Source organism: Pongo abelii, chromosome 17 (assembly GCF_028885655.2).
Source record: "Pongo abelii isolate AG06213 chromosome 17, NHGRI_mPonAbe1-v2.0_pri, whole genome shotgun sequence".
Lineage (NCBI taxonomy): Eukaryota > Metazoa > Chordata > Mammalia > Primates > Hominidae > Pongo > Pongo abelii.
Window position 1 is genome coordinate 22,338,905 of NC_072002.2, and position 21,317 is coordinate 22,360,221.

General features: G+C 39.0%; 1 protein-coding gene across 10 annotated transcripts in view; it reads left to right on the forward strand.

Moving 5' to 3' along the window:
• SPIRE1 (spire type actin nucleation factor 1) overlaps positions 1-21,317 on the forward strand; it is a 209,655-nt gene that overhangs the window by 152,725 nt on the left and 35,613 nt on the right. For 6 of the 10 annotated variants that reach the window (XM_002828012.6, XM_054538153.2, XM_054538160.2 and 3 more), the window contains 2 exons: positions 8,135-8,221; positions 9,644-9,773. In XM_002828012.6, the coding sequence (XP_002828058.3) occupies positions 8,135-8,221; positions 9,644-9,773 (217 nt within the window). Of the gene's footprint in view, positions 1-8,134; positions 8,222-9,643; positions 9,774-16,843; positions 16,886-21,317 lie in introns of all 10 variants that reach the window. The other 4 variants (XM_063716827.1, XM_063716826.1, XM_063716830.1 and 1 more) reach the window with 1 other exon arrangement.

Genomic DNA, 21,317 nt, shown 5'->3' on the forward strand with positions numbered 1-21,317 from the left:
TAGGATTACAGGCGTGAGCCACCATGCCCAGTCACGTCACTTGGTTTTATAGTAAATTGGTTTAAGTGGCTATTTGAGCTGCTTGTTAATTTTAATAAGCTAAACATTCCAACTAAATATTATATTTATTTACTTTTCATCAAATCTGATTTACTTTATAGATGAGGAAACTGAAATTTAAAGATGCTCAGTACTTCCCAAGTTCAGACAGCTGGTTACAAGGCAGAGCTGAGGGTCAGCCTCATTCTCTCTGACCCCAGTGCTCTGTGCTATGTACATATTCCCTAGTTGCCCTCAGAAATACTGTGATGATGATTATTTATAACAGAATAGTTTTGCCCATTGCTTCACATCCTTGCACAAACTGGGTGTCTTTTGGGGCTGACCATTTTAACTGAAAGAAAATATTCTTTCATTTTTAACATCTACATTTATTTCATGCTTTTAAACATTTAAAAATCTGTGCTAGCTGTTTGTATTTCTTAATTTTATTTTAATTTAACATATATGTGTTAAGGACTTTATATGTGCTAGACCTTATTCTGACTCTGGAAGGACGTATTACAGTCTCTGTTCTCTCAAAGCTTCCAGTATTTTGGCAGCCACTGATAACCTGTAGGGAAGCAGCTAAGTAGGGGGAAAAAAAACCCCAACATATCCAAAGATCAAGAAACAATGGGATCTGACACATGAGAACAACAAAAACAACTCGCCATCATTAGAGGATAGAACAGAATGCAGGAAACCGGAAAGGTGAGAAGAAAAGACGACTCAGGACCGAACCCGTGCAGCCTCGGCGCTGAAGGATGAGTAGGGGAATCTGGCAAAATAAAGACGGACAAGGCATAGCCAGGGAGAAGGCTGGAAAGTCAGGGGAAGTGGAGGCACAGCTGCGAAGAGTAGGCAGTGTTTCAGAGAGGTTGGATGCGCGCTGTGAAATGGTTCACAGATTTAGCAACATGGAAATTATTTGATCCTTTTATTAAAGTAAAAGAGAGAAACCAGATTTTATGGTAGTAGGTAAGGCAATAGTGACAGTGAGCAAACAGTATGAGTTTCTTTTAAGAATGTTTAAAAGAAGATGAAAGATAGATAGCATCTGGAGGAACACACAGGGTATTTCCTTTTTTTTTTTTTTTTGAGATGGAGTCTCGCTTTGTGGCCCAGGCTGGAGTGCAGTGGTGTGATCTCGGCTCACTGCAAGCTCCGCCTCCCAGGTTCACGCCATTCTCCTGCCTCAGCTTCCCGAGTAGCTGGGATTACAGGTGCCTGCCACCACGCCCAGCTACTTTTTGTATTTTTAGTAGAGACGTGGTTTCATCAGGTTAGCCACGCTGGTCTCGAACTCCTGACCTCAGGTGATCCACCCACCTCAGCCTCCCAAAGTGCTGGGATTACAGGCGTGAGCCACCGCACCCCACCCACATGGGGTATTTCCTTGTATGTGTGTGCCATGGCTTGTGTACCCAGCCCCCTATTAATAGATATTTGGTGGTTTCCAGTTTTCATTGTTTTAATCCATATTATGATGAACATCCAAATGCAAACATCTTACCCAATTATCCCCATGGTTTAAATTTTTATTGGTGAGATGAATAGATCAATATAATGCACATTTTATTGCTTTTTTTATAATGTATAATTTTAAATTTTAGTACTTAATATTTTGCAAGATTTCTCTCCAGAAGGGTTGTACCAATTTACATTTTTACTAGTTTTGCAAGACCATTCCTATTGCCAATACTGGGTAATGTTATCTTTCTCAAAAATGTGTATTTATTTGAACTTTGTCCTTTCTGATTGGGGGAGCACTTAATGTTAATCTTAGGTGATTTTCCTCCTTATCCAGAAGGAATTATTCAAAAATTCATATCAGTGTTAAAATAAGTCCTAGTAGATCATTAACATTTCTATTTGATTTATCATTAATGTATTTTACCTGTCATCTTTGATATTGCTAAATCTTCTTTGTTTTTTGTTTTTCTTAGTTTTTAGCAGAGTTTTACATTGTAAGAATCTTTCTTTTTTATCGGAGAAAATAATTGTGCTAAATAGTAGTCAACCTGTTTGATACTAAGAATTATAGATTCCTTTCGAAGTTGCTGATTTAACAGTTCTCAGCTAGAGTCTAGGAATCTGTATGTTATAAGCACCCTAGATGAGGCTTAGGGAAGTAATGGTGTGTGATAGACAGAATGACAAAGAACTGTGCATCCAAAATGGAAAATGTTTGCTAGCATAAATGATTATGTTTCTCCTGTGGTAAATAAAAGACATTTATTGATTGATTGACACAGGGTCTTGCTCTGTTGCCTGGGCTGGAGTGCAGTGGCATGATCACGGCTCACCACAGTCTTAACCTCCCCAGCTCAAGAAATCCGCCCATCTCAGCTTCCTGCATAGCTGGGACTGCAAGAGTGCACCAACACACATGGCAATTCCTTTAAATTTTTTGTAGAGGCAGGTTCTTGCTATGTTGCCCAGGCTGGTCTTGAACTCCTGGGCTCAAGCAGTCCTCTCGCCTCAGCCTTCCAAAGTGCTAGGATGATAGGCATGAGCCACCACACGTGGGCCAGGCACCATGGCTCACGCCTGTAATCCCAACACTTTGGGAGGCCAAGGTGGGCGGAACACGAGGTCAAGAGATTGAGACCATCCTGGCCAACATGGTCAAACCCCGTCTCTATTAAAAATACAAAAATTAGCTGGGTGTGGTGGCATGTGCCTGTAGTCCCAGCTACTCGGGAGGCTGAGGCAGGAGAATTGCTTGAACCCGGGAGGCAGCAGTTGCAGTTAGCTGAGATCACGCCACTGGTACTCCAGTGTGACGACAGAGCGAGACTGTGTCTCAAAAACAAACAAACTAAAAAAGTCTGACTTTTTTCTTCCAGTTTTCTTTTTTATTATATATACCCATGTACCCATTTATTATATAAACCCTGTACCCATGAAGCATCACTCCCATTCTTCTCTCCCCTTATCCCCTGGTAACCACAAATACGCTTTCTGTCTCTGTGAACTTGCCTATTCTGGATATTTCATGCATATTGCCTCATCATATATGACCTTTGGTGTCTGGCTTTGACAGCGTAATATTTCAAGGTTCATTCATATTGTAGCATACTGAGGTACTTTGCTCCTTCTTTTTTTTTTTTTTTGAGACGGAGTTTCACTCTTGTTGCCCCGGCTGGAGTGCAGTGGCTCAATCTCGGCTCACTGCAACCTCCGCCTCCCAGGTTCAAGCCATTCTCCTGCCTCCACCTCCCAAGTAGCTGGGGTTACAGGCATGCACCACCACACCCGGCTAATTTTGTATTTTTAGTAGAGACGGGGTTTCTCCATGTTGGTCAGGCTGGTCTCGAACTCCCGACCTCAGGTGATCTGCCCTCCTTGGCCTCCCAAAGTGCTGGGATTACAGGCGTGAGCCACCGTGCCCAGCAAGCTACTTTACTCCTTCTTATGGCTGTACAGATATATCATATTTTGTTTATTCATGACCCAAATGGACATTTGGGTTCTTTCCAATTGGATTCTTTCATTTTCGCTAGCATGAGTAGTGCTGCAGTGTATAGTAGTGTACACATTTTTGTTTGAATACCTGTTTTCAGTTATTTGGGGTATATACCTGGGAGTGGAGTGGCTGGATCATATAGTAATTCTATGTTTGGCTTATTGAGAAACTACCAAACTGTGTTCCACAGCAGTTGCACCAATTAATATTCCCACCAGCAATGTATGAGGGGCCCAGTTTCTCCCATCCTTGCCAACACTTGCTATTGTTCATTTTGTTTTTAATTGTAACTCCCCTAACAGTGTGATATGATATCTCATTGTGGTTTTGATTTGCATTTCCCTGATGACTCACAATGTCATATATGTTTTCATGTGCTTGTGGACCATTTGTATATCTTTGGAGAAATGTTCAGATTTTGTATTCTTTTTTTACATTTTAATTTAGATTCACGTGTGCATGTGCCTGTTTGTTACATAGGTATATTGCATGCTGGTGGAGATTGGATTTCTAGCGTACCAATCACTTAAATAGTGAACAGTGTACCTGATAGGTAACTTTTCAACCCTGACCCCCTCCCAACCTCCCCACTTTTGGAGTTCTCCAGTGTCTACTATTTCCATCTTTGCATCCATGTGTACCCATTATTAGCTTCCACTTATAAGTGAGAACATGCAGTATTTGGTTTTCTGTTTCTGAGTTAGCTCACTTAGGATAATGGCCTCCAGCTCCATCCATGTTGCTGCAAAGGACATGATTTCATTCTTTTTTTATGGCTGTGTTGTACTCATTTTTTAATTGGATTGTTTGTATTTTTGCTGTTACCTATCTGTCTGGATGGTGGACCCCTGACAGATAGGTAATTTGCAAGTATAGAAAAACACCCATTCTGCAGACTGTCTTTTTCACTCTCTTGATAGTGTCCTTTGATGCACAAAAGGTTTTAATTTTGCTAAAATACAATTTATCTATTTTTCCTTCTGTTGCTTGCGATTTTGGTGTCATATCTAGGAATTCATTACCAAATCCAGTTCATGAAGATTTTCCCTTATGTTCTCACCTGAGACACTTATAAATAGTTTTAGCTCTTATATTTAAGTCTTTGATCAGTTTTTTTAGTTAATTTATATATATGGTGCGAGGTAAGGGTCAAACATTATTCTCTGTCAGAATTCCAGTGACTTTTTTTTTTTTGGCAGGAATGGAAAAATCAATTCTGAAATTCTTACGGAATCTCAAGGAATCCCAAATAATCAAAACAATCTTGAAAAAGAAAAGTTGGTGGACTCACACATCCCCATTTTACAACTTACAACAAAGCTTTAGTAGTCAAAACAGTGTAGGATATAAAAAACAGAATTCAGAGTACGAAAACAAACTCATACACCTGTGTTCAATCCATTTACGACAAGGGTGCCAAGACCATTAAATAGAGAGAGAATAGGTCTCTTCACCAATTGATATTGGGACAACTAGGTATCAACATGCAAAGAAGGATGTTTGGCCCTAACCTCACGCTTCTTGAAATTTCATTAGGGGACCAATATCAATCACTAAACCATAAGTTGGTTTTGTAGATTATTAGCTGTGGTCTTATATCATCATTAATGGTTCTGTTTCATTTAAGATAAAAATAAAAGGCCAGACACAGTGGCTCATGCCTGCAATCCAACACTTTGTGGGAGGCCAAGGCAGGAAGATTGCTTGAGCCCAGGAGTTTGAGAGCAGCCTGGGCAACTTAGTGAGACCCCATCTCCATAAAAATAAATAAATAAATAAATAAATAAATAAATAAATAAATAGGCAGGGTGCAGTTGCTCACACCTGTAATCCCAACACTGGGAGGCCAAGTGCTAGGGTCGCTTGAGCCTGAACATTCAAGACCAGCCTAGGCAACATAGACCCCCAATTCTACAAAAAATTAAAAACTAGCTGGGGATGGTGGTTCACACCTGTAGTCCCAGCTACACAGGAGGCTGAGGTGGAGGGATCACTTGAGCCTGGGAGGTCAAGACGGCAGTGAGCTGTGATCATGCCACTGCACTCCAGCCTGGGTCATAGAACAAGACCATGTCGCAAAAAAAGAAAATTATTTCAGAAACAAGATTGAGTACAGGGTAGACATTTTAAATTTTTCAGAGGAGATCATTTTATATATTAGAAGTTTTTTGTTGGGCCGGGCGCCCAGACTCACACCTGAAATCCCAGCACTTTAGGAGGCCGAGGTGGACGGATCACCTGAGGTCAGGAATTCAAGACCAGCCTGGCCAACATGGTGAAACCCCATCTCTACTAAGTAAAATACAAAAAAGAAGTTTTTTGCTTGTTTAAGGCATTGTTGCTCAAAAATAATACCAAGTTTCTATAACTGATCTTATTTATTTAAGCATCTACTATTTGTGTTCATCTAGGAATCATTTCTCATTTCGCTTCAGAGAGCTTGTTTACTTACAGGAAAATAATTTAACTGACCCAGCAGCAAAATGGTTTTCACACAACCGCTTATCCTTATACAGGTTTAGCGTCACAAACCTGGACATCTGAAGTGCTCCAGCAAACTTTTTGAGGGCCAGTATGATACTCAAAAGACATTCTCATTGGTACATTTCAGATTTTTTGATAAGTATAATGTAAATATTCAAAAATCTAAAACACTCTGCTCCCAAACATTTGGATAAGGGAGCTTCCTCCACCCGTACTGACTTAGGTCCATAATGGCCTGCTGCCTCCCTCAGGAGCATTGTCCCGCATCTGTAATTGGGACCCAGGATACAGCTTCTGACTACTGAGGAGACTACAGTTAATGTGCTTGTTTTGGGAATGGAACGTATAGCCTTGGCCTCAGTTAATCCATTCTCATTCCTGCTCTTAGGATACAAAGAAAGCATGTGAAAATTAGCCAGAAAGATACATGTTATTCAGGAGTAGACTAGTGAGTAATAGAAAAGTCTGATTATACTGTTTTATAAAATAAGGTTTTTTTAAATCTACATAATATGAAATCCACAAGTAGTGGGTGGTGCCAGGTTAGACCACTGGTTCTGCTTCTCGATCACCCTCCTTAAACTAGCAGTTATATGCCTGGCTTGGCTCAAGCAGCAGCAGTTATTCCTGAAGCTTGCTCTGGGCCGTCCTGCCCTCATTCAGGGCTGGGGGAGAGGGAGGACCAGCACAGGGAGCAAGAGGAGAGTGGATGTTGAGTAGGCCCCAGCAGGCTTGCCACACACTCTGAACTCAATATGGTGGTCACGTCTGGGGAAGGGACAGGGCATGGGAGTGGCCATTGAGGTTCTATTTTGTCAAACAAGACCAGGAAACAAACAGGACAAACTGGTCATGACTGTGCCTTCTAAGTGGTCAGAATGGGAATTTAAGTTGTTGCTTCTTGTGGTTTTCTGGGTTTAAAAAAAAAATTCTAAAAAAAAATTGTTTTTAACACATTGCTTTAAAAAGAGAGGACATTAGAGTAGAATCAGAGACAGACTGGTCCTCCACAATAGCTCTTCTACTTAAAAGTTTTGTGGATGGAGGCAGATATCCTCTGCTCTGTGCTTTAGTTTTATTTACAAAATGTGAATCTTATCCCTGGTTTTTTTCTATTACCTAGGTTTTTGTGGGGTTTTTTTGTTGTTGTTTGTTTTGTTGTTGTTGTTGTTTTGCGACGGAGTCTTGCTCTGTTGCCTAGGCTGGAGTGCAATAGTGTGATCTCGGCTCACTGCAACCTCCTCCTCCTAGGTTCAAGCGATTCTCCTGCCTGAGCTTCCCAAGTAGCTGGAATTATAGGCGCCTGCTACCATGCCTGGCTAATTTTTGTGTTTTTGTATTTTTATTTTTATTTATTTCTTTTTCTTTTTTTTGAGATGGAGTCTCACTTTGTCACCCAGACTGGAGTGCAGTGGTGTGATCTCGGCTCACTGCAAGCTCCGCCTCCTGGGTTCACGCCATTCTCCTGCCTCAGCCTCCTGAGTAGCTGGGACTACAGGTGCCCGCCACCACGCCCGGCTAATTTGTTGTATTTTTAGTAGAGACGGGGTTTCACCGTGTTAGCCAAGATGGTCTCGATCTCCTGACCTCATGATCAGCCCATCTCAGCCTCCCAAAGTGGTGGGATTACAGGCGTGAGCCACCACACCCAGCCTAATTTTTGTATTTTTAGTAGAGACAGGGTTTCACCATGTTGGCAAGGCTGGTCTCGAACTCCCGACCTCAGGCGATCCGCCTGCCTCGGCCTCCCAAAGTGCTGGGATTACAGGTGTGAGCCACTGCTCCCAGCCTACCTAGGTTTTTTTACACGGAGGAAAATAAGAGGTAAAAAGTTTTTTTAATCATAAAATACTTAATAAGTTCAAGTATTATTTGTTCCATTTACATTCATAATTTTAGAAACTTTTTTGTTGAAATTTCCCAAAGTGATAGAATTAAAGTAAACTTGGATTTTCTTCAATTTCACAGTCTTTCCTCTGAATCACTCAGCCATTTACTCCCCACTTTATTGATTTGAAATGTATCCTTGATAATTACACTTCACTAATTTTGTGGCATATTTGAGATAACAGCTATACCCAGAAATTCATGACAGTCTTATATAGTCACATGAATCTTCTGCTTTTTGTCTCCTTTTAGGTGAATGGTGATATTCCCCCTCGGTTAAAAAAGAGTGCTCATGAAATCATCCTCGACTTCATCAGATCCAGACCTCCTTTAAATCCAGTATGTAATTCGACATAGTTCTCTAGATTGGAGATATCATAATGAATTATGCTACTCTAGGGTGTCATCTCTAGAACTCAGCTTTCCTAGGTGGTTTTTCCTCGGAGCTTTTTACTCTAAAGATGAAGCCCAGCTGTGAATTATATTGTGTCTGTTTTTGGGACAGGGTCTCACTGCGTCTCCCAGGCCCGAGTGGCCATGGTAGGATGGTGGGTCGTGGTAGACGAGGAGCACGGACCCTGTGAACCTGGGCTTGAAGGCTGGCTCCACAATTTAGCAGCCACATATCTCTGAGGGAGCTAATCAGCTTCCCAGAGCCTTTACTTCCTCAATTCTAAAATGAAGATAATAACAATCTAAGAAGGTTATCGGGGGTTACTAAAAAATGTTAGTTTTAAAAACAGTAGAGCGGAGTGTTCACAGCACTTTGGGAGGTGGCTCACACCTGTAATCCCCGTACTTTGGAAGGCCAGGATGGGAAGATTGCTTGGGCCCAGGAATTCAAAACCAGCCTGGGCAACATAGAGAGACCCTGTCTCTACAAAGAAATTAAAGAAAAAAAAATTAGCCGTGTGCAGTGGCACACACTTGTTGTCCCAGCTACTCAGGAGGCTGAGGTGGAAGGATCACTTCAGCATAGGAGGTCAAGACCACAGTGAGCCATGATCGTGCCACTGCACTCCAGCCTGGGTGACAGAGCAAGACCCTGTCTCAAAAAAAAACAAAAACACACAAAAAACAGCAGTAGTAATAGCCTACATTGCAATTGATTACCTATCACGCTAGCATATAGGGAACATAATTATAACTGCTTAAAATTAGTTGAGCAAGCCAGGCTGAGTGGCATGCACCTGGAATCCCAACCACTTGGGAGGCTCAGGCAGAAGGACACCTTGAGCTTAGACATTCAAAGGTGTAGCCAGGTACAGTGGCTCATGCCTGTAATCTCAGCACTTTGAGAGACTGAGGAGGGTGGATCACTTGAGATCAGGAGATAGAGACCAGCCTGACCAACTTGGTGAAACCCCATCTCTACTAACAATACAAAAATTAGCCAGGTATGTTGGCACACGCCTGTAATCCCGGCTACTCGGGAGGCTGAGGCACGAGAATCGCTTGAACCCGGGAGGCAGAGGTTGCAGTGAGCTGAGATTGCACCACTGCACTCCAGCCTGGGCAACAGAGCGAGACCCCTTCTGTAAGCAATAAAATACAATTTGAGGATGTATAACCAAATCACTCTGATATCCAGTAATCTCCCTATTGCTTTAGGAACCTTAATATTTAATGACTTGAAAGTAGTCTTTTATCAAGCAGTGTTTCAATCAATGAAATGTAATTTATAATACTGTACTGTATGACTAGACTTCAGTAAAAATTACGTAATTACTGAAGTCTTTAGCCATTTTTCTTACTTTCAAGGTCTCAGCCAGAAAACTGAAACCAACTCCACCACGGCCACGGAGCCTCCATGAAAGAATATTAGAAGAAATTAAAGCGGAAAGAAAGCTGCGGCCTGTCTCACCAGAGGAGATTAGACGTAGCAGATCAGGTGAGTCCACTGCTTCCTGTACTCAGGCTAGAGTCATCCCCTGGGAAAAGGATCTTTATACACCCAGCCCCATGAAAGTAAAGAGTTCTCATTCCTTGTTCATTTCTCTGTATCTCACTCACTTGTTCTCCCTCTCACTCTCTCATATACATACCCCCTCACACTTACTTGAAATTTATAGGGTGGGAAATCCTTCCGCCTATCTAATATTGAACTATATGAGAACATCATGCTGTAATTGAAAGAGCTCTGCCGGTCTCTAGGCTGAGGTTTTAGGAAAGTCTCTTTACATCTCTGAGCATCATTTTCTTCATTGGCAGAAGGGGGATAAAAATTCCTCTTAACCTACATTATGAGTTTTATGTGAGAATTAAATAGGATTATGGTAAAAATACTTTATAAATTGTATTGCATATACAAAGATAAGGTATTATATTTTAGAAATATAAATGATAGATATATAGTTTTACCTTATGTTTCTTTATTATGGGTTTAAAGATACCCATAATATTATGTCATGAAAGCATGTTATTATCTGATATCACTTAACTTATTTCTAAACTTCCTTTATAGTTATTATCTTTTATTTTTTAGTGTATACTATAAGCACATATTGATTTTGATTTATAGAAAGACCGTATTATAAGATGTCTGTAAACATTTTTGTTTATGCAACTGTCTTTCAGTTTGTAAGACTAAAAATGCCCAAAGAATCCAGAGAAACTGCCTTTAGGAAAACAGTCTATAGTGGTACCTTAACAAGAAAGGATCTGGTTCTGTGACCCCCCCCCTCTGCTAGTTTTCTCCTCTGATCTCTTCTGCCTTTTTCAGACTCTTGGACTTCAAAGTTTCTATCCTGGGTTCTGTTCTCCCTAAGCAACCATACCCTCTTCCATGGTTTTTGTTCCTGACTACCTTCCAGCTCACAGTCTACATTGCAGATCTCTTAAAAATGCAGACTCATACTTCCAGCTGTCTGCTAGATAGAGCTTTCTCATATCCTACAAGCAAGACAAACTCAACATGTCCACAAGTGAACTCATCCTGTCTCTCCCCAAACCATCACATTTTGTTTTCCCAATGTAGAAACCTTAACATAATCTTTGACTCTTACCCGATGGCCAACCCCTGTTGATTTTACTTCCTCTGGATCTTTTTAATCTTCTACTCTTCTCAGCCCAGCAGCCACTATCCCAGCCGAGGCTGTCATCTGTCGTAGCAGCACTGATTGTCCTCCTGCTTCCAGTCTTGAACTCTTCCACCATTCCATATTGATTTTCCTTGTTTAATCCTGACCCTTCTGTTGTGTGACCTTCGTGATGACAGGGCCCGTGTCTGTCTTGTTCGTTGCTGTGTCCCTAGTACAGCACTGGGCTGTACAGAGTACTCTCAAGGGTTGAAATAATTAAATGTACTTTTTGGTGACAAAGTTTCAGAGTGGATCACTTGAGCCCAGGAGATCAAGGTTGTAGTGAGCTGTGATTGCACCACTCCACTCTAGCCTGGGTGACACCAAGATTCCATGGAAAGAAAGAAAGAAAAAAAAGATCAGTTGACTGTATATGTGTGGGTTCATTTCTGGACTCTTTGTTCTGTTCCACTGTTGTTTGCCAGTACCATGCTGTTTTTGTTATGGTAACTTTATAATATATTGTAAGATCAGAAAGTGTGATGTCTCTGGCTTTGTTATTCTTTCTCAAGATTAATTGGCTATTCATTGTCTTTTGTGGTTCTGTAGGAATTTTAGGATTATCTTCTATTTCTGTAAAAAATACCATTAGGATTTTCATGGGGATTCTGTTGGATCTGTATATAGCTTTGGGTGGTATTCACATGTTAACAGTAAGTCTTTCAATTCATGAATATTATTCTTCCATTTGTTTCTGTCTCATAGTTTTTGTGTATAAATCTTTTACCTCCTTAATTAAATTTGCTCCTAGATATTTTATTCTTTTTGGTGCTGTTGTCAATGGGATTGTCTTTTTGTTATTAGTGTATTGAAAAAAATCTTCATAGAGTTTTCTATCTGTAAGATCATGTCATCTGCAAACAGGGACACTTTTATTGCTTTCTTTCCAATTGGATGCCTTTTATTTCTTTTTTTGCCTAACTGCTCTGGCTAGAACTACCAGTACTATGTTGAATATAGAAGTGGTCATCCTTGCCTTGTTCCTGATTTTGGAGGAAAAGCTTTCAGTTTTCCCCTGTTGAGTATGATGTTAGCTGTCAGCTCTCCATATGTGGCCTTTATTATGTTGAGGTAGTTTCCTTCTATTCCTAATTTGTTGAGTGTTTTTATTATGAAAAGGTGTTGAATTTTGTCACATGCTTTCTCTGCATTTGAAATGATCATGTGATTTTTATTCTTTATTCTGTTACAGTGGTGTATCATGTTAATTGATTTTCATGTGTTAAACTGTCCTTGCATCCCAGGGATAAATCCCACTTGGTCATGATGTATGATCCTTTTATTGTGCTGATGGATTCAGTTTGCTAGTATTTTGTTCAGAATTTTGAATCTATATTCATTAAGGATTTTAGCCTGTAATTTTGGGGTTTTTGGCCTCGTAAAACAAAATTAGAAGTGTTCTCTCATCTTCAGTGTTTTGAAAGAGCTTGAGAGGGACTGGCATTACTTCTTCTTTCAATATTTGGTAGAATTCACCAGTGAATCCATCTGGTCCTCAGCCTTTCTTTGTTGGGGAGCTTTTTGATGAGTGATTCAATCTCTCATAGCAAGCCTTTGTCACGTACATATTCTTCAGTTTCACTTTTTAAAATTATATTTAGTTGCTAATGGGAACCCTACTTTAGAATAATTAAATATCATTTTTATGTTAAGTATGTCTTAACCTTGACAGTTGGTATTTCACAACCACCAGAATTGAGCTGTTACAGAAAGATATTGTTCTGTGAGAGTGTTAGAATTCCGAGTTCAAATTTATGTTAAACCCTAATTGTAAAGTAAGGGATTTTGGTCATTTTTTTCTACAGAACTACATTGGTTCTTACTATACAGTTTTGCTTTGGGGAGTTCAGTTCTGATAATATTGGCAGAATTAACTTGAAGAAAAGTTTCCCTAAATATTTGTATCACTTTTCCCCTACATGTAATTGCAAGTAGGAGCTCACTGCAGCAATGGCAAAAATGTCTGATTGTTTAAAGATGAAAATGTTACCTATAATTACAACAGCCAGAGGCATCCACTGTGAATTTACTTGTGCATTACAAAATGAGGATGAAAACTGTGTATATACAGTACTCTGTTCTCTGCATCTAATGTTTTATTTGGCATGACCATCTTCCTTCCTATGTCATTAAATATGACTCCAAATATGATTTATAAGGATGTGATCTCCTAACAGATGGCTAAATTGGGTTTTATTTACCTATTTTCCTGATTCACAAGCTTTTTCCATTTTTTCCTAGTAAGTCTGAAATTACTATTCTTGTACATCAGTCTTTGTTCGTGTCTCTGATTATTTGTTTTCTTCTAAACATCTTAATTGACGTGATCCTCAATTTTTGTCCTGTTTTTGGTATAGAGATTGGAAAATACATAAATATCATCTCCCAAGAAATAATTGCATTCCCTTCTTAACACAGTAGTCAGCCTTATTTCAAAAGATATATTCATGTGCTAGAGAAAAAAAGAGCAGAATAAGAAGATTAGAGAAGATGGAAGAGTGCTGTGACAATATGTAATACTTTATTTGCTATACATAATTAGGAAAATCTAGAGTAGGTAATATAGGAGTTTAGAAGTACAGTTTTTTGAATGGTAAGTGGAAGATATTTTTTTCTTTACTTTTTAGAAAACTTTTCCCAGATAAGTTCAAGGAAGATTATTATTATTATTATTATTATTATTATTATTATTATTATTATTATTATTTGAGACAGAGTCTCGCTCTGTCTCCCAGGCTGGAGTGCAGTGGCACGATCTTGGCTCACTGCAAGCTCTGTCTCCTGGGTTGACACCATTCTCCTGCCTCAGCCTCCCGAGTAGCTGAGACTACAGGCGCCCACCACCACGCCCGGCTTATTTTTTGTGTTTTTTTTAGTGGAGACGGGGTTTCACTGTGTTAGCCAGGATGGTCTCGATCTCCTGACCTCATGATCCACGCGTCTCGGCCTCCCAAAGTGCTGGGATTACAGGCGTAAGCCACCGCGCCTGACCCAAGGAAGATTATTCTTATCAACACAAAATCCCTAACTAATTTCCTATGAGATAATTAAAACACAGTAAAATGCCTGTTTAAAACATACATCCTAACTTATACATTAGGATGAAAATACTTAAAATATTATTTCCCAGTCCTTGAACAGTGTGATTGTTAAATAATAGTTGATTTATTTGCCACATCTAACATGCATATCCCCTTTATTGACGTGTGTATATCTGAAAACATCTACATATGATTCTGACATCTTGCTAATGTGTGTTTGGGATGTAAATCAGTACTTTTCCTTCAAGTCATTTTTTTTAAATATTGAGCTTTTGGGTTGTAAATAAAAATTGTTCCTTTAAAACCAGCTGCTAAAATACACACTGAGACATATTTACATTCCATTAAATTGGGGTATTAGAAGTCTAGAGGCTGTCTCCCTGGAAAACAGCAACTAGAGAGACATTGTGCCTGATATGCCTGTACTTCCAAAGCTACTGTTGCTCTGCAGTGTGTCCGTCTCCAACCACAAAGGCCCTCCCCACTGGGCATAATCCCCACCAGGACCTCAGGCTTCCAGGAATCAAAAGCCAGGAAGGCAAGGTTATCTTTGGTGACAACAAAGTTTCACCAAGGGGCCAACTTTGTGAAATGGGGTGACAAAAAAATTACAAGGAAAAATAATTAACATCTCAAATTATTCTACCCTCTTTATATGAAGAGGATTTAAAAGAACGGAAGAAAGGATAGGACAAACAATATTCAGTAAGCCGTTGCTTTGGCTTCAGCAGTTCTGGAGAATATGGGAAGTCCTGGTAGATGTAGTTTTGGGAATGGAAAACGAAGACTATGCTTTGTTGGAGAGGAAGGGAAGAATGGCCAATGGATATCCGAAGTCCTGTGCGTCAGTGTCTGATGTGCTGGTTTCTGAACAATCCTAGGAAGGCTGAGCCTGTGTCACAGGAAAGATGTTTTCTCTTTGATGCAAAGGTACTGGTAAGAGCTTTGGACTGCAGTAAAAATAGATAATCCTCGCTGTCATGAATACCTAAAATAATCACATCTCTGCAATAACCTTTTTAACAGCTTTATTGAGCTTTATGGCATTTATATACCATAAAATTCACTCATTTAAAGTATACAATTTAGTGGTTATTATATGCATAAATTTTAAAAGCAGAGTGCTTGAACAGGAAATAAATAATAATTTCATTTTTAAGAAATGATAGGCTGGGCACAGTGGCTCACACCTGTAATCCCAGCACTTTGGGAGGCTGAGGCGGGCAGGTCACAAGATCAGGAGTTCAAGACCATCCTGGCCAACATGGTGAAACCCCATCTGTACTAAAAATACAAAAATTAGCTGGGCCTGGTGGCAGGCACCTGTAATCCCAGCTACTCGGGAGATTGCTTGAACCTGGGAAGCAGAGGTTGCAGTGAGCCAAGACTGCACCACTGCAGCCACTGCACTCCAGCCTGGCAATAGAGTGAGACTCCGTCTCAAAAAAAAAAAAAAAGAAAGAAAATAAATGATAATTACTGTAGTCTTCTTTTATCTGACTGAGGGGGAGATATATTCCAAGACCCCAAGTGGATGCTTGAAACCATGGATAGTACCAAACTTTATATGTACTATGTTTTTCCTTTACATGCATACCTATGAAAAAGGTTATTTTATAAAATAGGCTCAGTAAGAGATTCACAACAATTCCTAATAATAAAATAGAAAAAGTAATATTCAGGAAACATGCAATTTAAAACTTATGAATTGGCCAGGCATGGTGGCTTATGCCTGTAATCCCAACATTTTGGGAGGCCGAGGCATGTAGATCACCTGAGATCAGGAGTTTGAGACCAGCCTGGCCAATATGGCAAAACCCCATCTCTACTAAAAATACAAAAGTTAGCCGGGCATGGTGCTGGGCGCCTGTAATCCCAGCTACTCAGGAGGCTGAGGCACAAGAATTGCTTGAACCCGGGAGGCCGAGGTTGCGGTGAGCTGAGATCACACCACTGCCCTCCAGCCTTGGCAACAGAGTGAGACTCCATTTCAAAATAAATAAATAAACCTTATGAATTGTTTATTTCTGGGATTTTTCATTTGATATTTTTGGATCATGAGTAACTGAAACCATGGAAAGTGAAACTACGATAAGGAAGGACCACCATATTCAGTTTTTACTGTGTGTCAAGCACTATGCTAAGCACCTTTTTTACATGAAGTTATTTAATCTTTATAACAATTCCATAAGAGAGGATTATTCTCATTTTACAGACAGGTTAAGTAACTTGCCTGGGGTCACGCTCCCAGTTAGTGGCAGAGCTGAGGTTCAAACTCAGGCAGTCTGGCCTGTCCTTCAACTACTAGGTTATACAGCCTACAATAGATATTTATTAACACATAGTGGTGATGCTGCTGAACTAGCTGAACTGAGAATTTTTTATGAACTGTTTCGCCTTTATTCTGAGAGCCAAATTTTCATCCTGACATAAATTATTGAAGGATAAATTTACTCTGAAATTTTAAAGATGTTGTATGTTCCCTAACATCATGTTTTAAAACATGGCTTTTTAAAAAATCTTATTTAAGTCAAACATCCTATTCTGTCATTCTTTAAAATGTTTGTATTTTTATCATGCTTTCATTTTTAACTTGTTTTTTAAAAAGTTACTTTTTCCTTTTATTGTTCCTCCATTTGAAGTCTTAGTGATGTAATTGAAACTAAGACTCTTGCATGGTTTTAATGTATTTCAGATTTTCATTCACTAGCTTCTGCCTGCCTTAGAGTCTGACATGTAGCCAGTAAGGGTCTTCATTAATCTGTTCCCTTTTTTGTCCTCCCTGTATATTCCTAACAGCTGAATTATTTTCTTTTTATTGTTTGTTTTCTTTTTTTCAGCAATGCGGCCACTTAGCATGTCTTACAGTTTTGACTTGTCAGGTAAAAAAAACAAAAACACTTTTACACCTGACGTGGGTTTTGTGGTTTCTGTGAAATACATTTCATTCATCTGCTTGTTCAAACGTTAAAAAAGAAAATTGAAAGGCTTCTGCTAAGCCGTGGTCAGTAAAATAAAACATTCTGCTTGTTTGAAAACAATATATGTAAAAAAGATACAAGACTATAGTAAATCTGTTTTCTCCTAAGCAATTTTGGAAGAACCATCACACCATACTCATGGTTCTAGAAGATGGTGCCCATCTTAATGGCGGCTGTCACTGTCCAGGCTCTTCTAGAGCAATGAGGTTAAAGCCTACAGCAGACCTTTGCCCTAAGAGAATAGAAAAAAAACTTCGTAGAAACAAAATTCTGACACATCTACTTCCTGTTCTCTAAAGCATTGAGTTATTTAAGTAACTAAACTTAAAATAGTTATCTACTTTAGATGACAGCACCTCAGTTGATGGGCAAGAACTGTCTTTTTTATCTTTGTGCTCAGTGGATAGAGCCTAGTCATGAATGACTTTGAATGCTGATTAAGAGTATAAAAATACAGGCCGGGCGTGGTGGCTCACGCCTGTAATCCCAGCACTTTGGGAAGCCGAGGTGGGCGGATCTTGAGGTCAGGAGATGGAGACCATCCTGGCTAACACGGTGAAACCCCGTCTCTACTAAAAATACAAAAAAATTAGCCAGGCATGGTGGCACATGCCTGTAGTCCCAGCTACTCGGGAGGCTGAGGCAGGAGAATTGCTTGAAGCCGGGAGGCGGAGGTTGCAGTGAGCCGAGATCACACCACTGAACTCCAGCCTGGGCTACAGAGCGAGACTCAGTCTCAAAAAAAAAAAAAAAAAAAAAAAAAAAAAAAAGTATAAAAATACAAGAGCATTGTAATGGCTTTAGTTGTAATATATAATTATGTGCCTCAGATTTGTAGTACAAATTTAGACCCTTCTGTTAAACAGAGATTAATATTGAAATGACTAAATTTGATCTATAAAATCAACCCTTGTTAAATTAAAACTTTAAATATATATGAGTGAATTCTCTTTTATTTATTTATTTATTTTAGAAAATAGAGACAGGGTTTCACCATGTTGCCCAGGCTGCTCTCAAACTCCTGGGCTCAAGCAATTCACCAACCTTGGCCTCCCAAAGTGCTAGGAATACAGGCATAAGCCACCTCACCCAGCCAGGTGAATTTTCAAAGCCAACTTAATCCCAATAAAATATTTTGCAAGTTAAGAGTTTTTTATTTTGGAAGCTACTGTTTTAAATATAAAATGAGATGAGATGTTGGCACAAATATTTTCTTTTGGGATTTTCTTTTAAATGCCATAGAATGCCTCTTAAGATACAAAGAATTGTTGGCACACCTTACATACAAATTCATATTTAAAGAGTTCTAGTATATTCTGTATATGAATATTTATTGAGTATCTTCCAGCTGCAAAGCTAGTTTCCAACTGTTTTTAAATCTTCTGCTTATTTGTGTAGGTCTCGGGCATGACTGTAATATTTTACAATCACTCACTTACTATTTTTGACTGACCACTGAAGAGCTTTTTCTATTTTCTTTATTCATTTGGAATTTTTATTTTTTCAGCCATTTGCAAAGTGACCTTGTAAAAAATTTGGTCTGGAAAATAAACGCAGAAACATAGTAATATATATGTCACTACTAATCCCCAGAAGTTGGCAACATACATTACAGATACTTTACCTTTTTTGAATATCTACAAAAGATGCTTCCATTAGTTGGACCGTAATAAGAAAGCGAGTGGTTGGCTGCCTAAACACATTGACCATTAGCTAATCTAAATTAGGCACACATTGCTGATCTTGACAGTATGCATGCTCACACGCCTCATCTATAGGTATGTTGTGTGTTCTGTGTTCTTGCAGCCTATACGATGGGTTCTGTTTGGAAAGAAAATTCTTGGTACTTAAATTTTTTAGTGTAAAAGGGTAGCAGAGAATTTTTATTTGGTTTCACTGCTTATCATTTGCTATAATTTATTTCATGTCTTCATGTACTTTGTGATTTTCTAATGCTTCATTCTTGATTTCTTGTGCTGCTTTTATGTTTTTCATTGTTGCATTTTAACTATTAATTAAAATTTCCCAAATTAGAAAAGATTGATTCATTCTTCTAACTTAAATGCAAAGATTGGAGTGCATTTTCTGGGTTAGAAAATGAACAAACTAGTGAGAAACATTGTAAACATATAGTGTAGATGATAACTCTGAACTTAAGTACAAGATAATGAAGTATATTCTGCTGCTTAAGTATATCTTAGAAATATTAATTCTTAGTGAAAATCTTAATCCATTCAACATCATTTATGGTAAGTATAACTTATTTTTCCTGTACAGATATTAAATATATAATTTATATGCCAGTCACATTTCCTCACACTAAATAAGGCAGCAGACACATATATTTAATATCATGGGTATGCATTTTAGGTTCTAAACCTAAGGTATGTTATTTCTAAAGCCATATCTAAATATTTCACCTCTTAAATATTTTGCTTACATATAAATATCACCAGTTTTTTTTTAAGAAATGCCATCTTATGTACAAGAAATACAAAGCCTATCCAAGTGTTTTGCTTTTCTCATTTGATACATTAAAGTAAAAATGATAATTTATTCATTTAAACAGAAAACTGTAAGTGATCAAACTTCTTAAAAATATGTTCTCCAGGCACAGTGGCTCACGCCTATAATCCCAGCACTTTGGGAGGCTAAGGTGGGTGGTTCGCTTAAGCCCAGGAGTTTAAAATAAGACCAGCCTGGGCAACATGGCAAAACCGTGTCTCTACACACACACAAAAAAAAATACAAAAAAATTAGCTAGGTGTGCTGGTGCACACCTGTGGTCCCCACTACTTGGGAGGCTGAGATGGGAGGATCGCCTGAGCCCGAGAGGTCAAGGCTGCAGTGAGCCATAATTGTGCCACTGCACTCCAACCTGCGCAACAGAATGAGACCCTGTCTCAAAAAAAAAAAAAAAAAAAAGTTCAATTAAGTCTTTTGCCAATCTGTGGTGTGAGATAAAATCAATCAAGTGTTTAGATCATCTTGAAACCTGGCTGTTACATAACCCGTTTTTTATTAATTCAGTTTTTCTCAAAGCTTTGAATTTAGTACAGATGTTTTCTTTCAGTAGTCTCAGTCAATTAGCTAAAATAATAATTATCAATCTCATAGCACAGGGTTCAGGCAATTAGAGAGCTATTGGACAATTTCTCAAATCCCCTGCATTGAGAATGAACTGAACTCAGGGCAGCCACTGTCATTTGACAGTGTTCCCTAAAATTCAGTTCATATGCCATCTTTATGATTTTCTGCCAGCCTTAAGTGCCCTGGTACTATTAAAAATTTTTAATCTGCCATAAACAACTTTAAACATTTCTTAAGCAATAAAATCATGGATCTTAAAATACAGTATTTTTTTTCTGCAGCAAAAAAATAGAGTATTTATTTATTTATTTATTTTGCAGCACATTAAAATAAATATGGGCCTGGTGCGGTGTCTCATGCCTGTAATCCCAGCACTTTGGGAGGCTGAGGCAGGCGGATCACAAGGTCAGGAGATTGAGACCATCCTGGCCAACATGGTGAAACCCCAACTCTACTAAAAATACAAAAAAATTAGCTGGGCGTGGTGGCACATGCCTGTAGTCCCGTTTACTCAGGAGGCTGAGGCAGGAGAATCGCTTGAACCCAGGAGGCAGAGGTTACAGTGAGCTGAGATCGCGCCACTGCATTCCAGCCTAGTGACAGAGCGAGACTGTCTCAAATAAAAAATAAATAACCGCCAAAACTATTTGAGTGTTCCTCTGTGCAGTGGTGTGCATACAGTGCTATTCTTAGGGAAACTCTGGCTTTGTCGATTGGAAATGTGGGGCCAGCATGAGAAGCTGGTTGTGTTTCTCTTATGATAACTCCAATTATAGTAATTAGAAAGTGACCTGCTGCCAGGTCAACGGTGGGAGCCTCTGTGAGAACGTGGCTGAGAAAGGTGGAAGGTGTGTGCATTTGAAATACTTGTGCTTTCTCCTAGAAAATTCGCACAAAATGTCAACAATTCTATTTCTCATTATATCTCCTTTTAGAAGATTCCTACAAAATATCAACAATTCTATTTCTCTTCTCTCCTTATTGAAAGATTTAAGATTTTTACCTTTATAATTTGTATAAAAACTTGCTGCTTTTTTCCTGTTGTCCCTTTCAGCACTCCCCACCACCATCACCAATTATTTATTTGTTCTAGCTATTTAATGCCTGGGAAGGTAACAATAAAAGAAATGCATGTGTTGTCAAGTTCTCAATTAAAAATGTTATGTAAAAAGATAATGAATGGACAGCTGTTCTTCCTTCTTTCCTTTCCTCCTCCCTTCTCTTTCCCTTTTTTCTTTTCCTT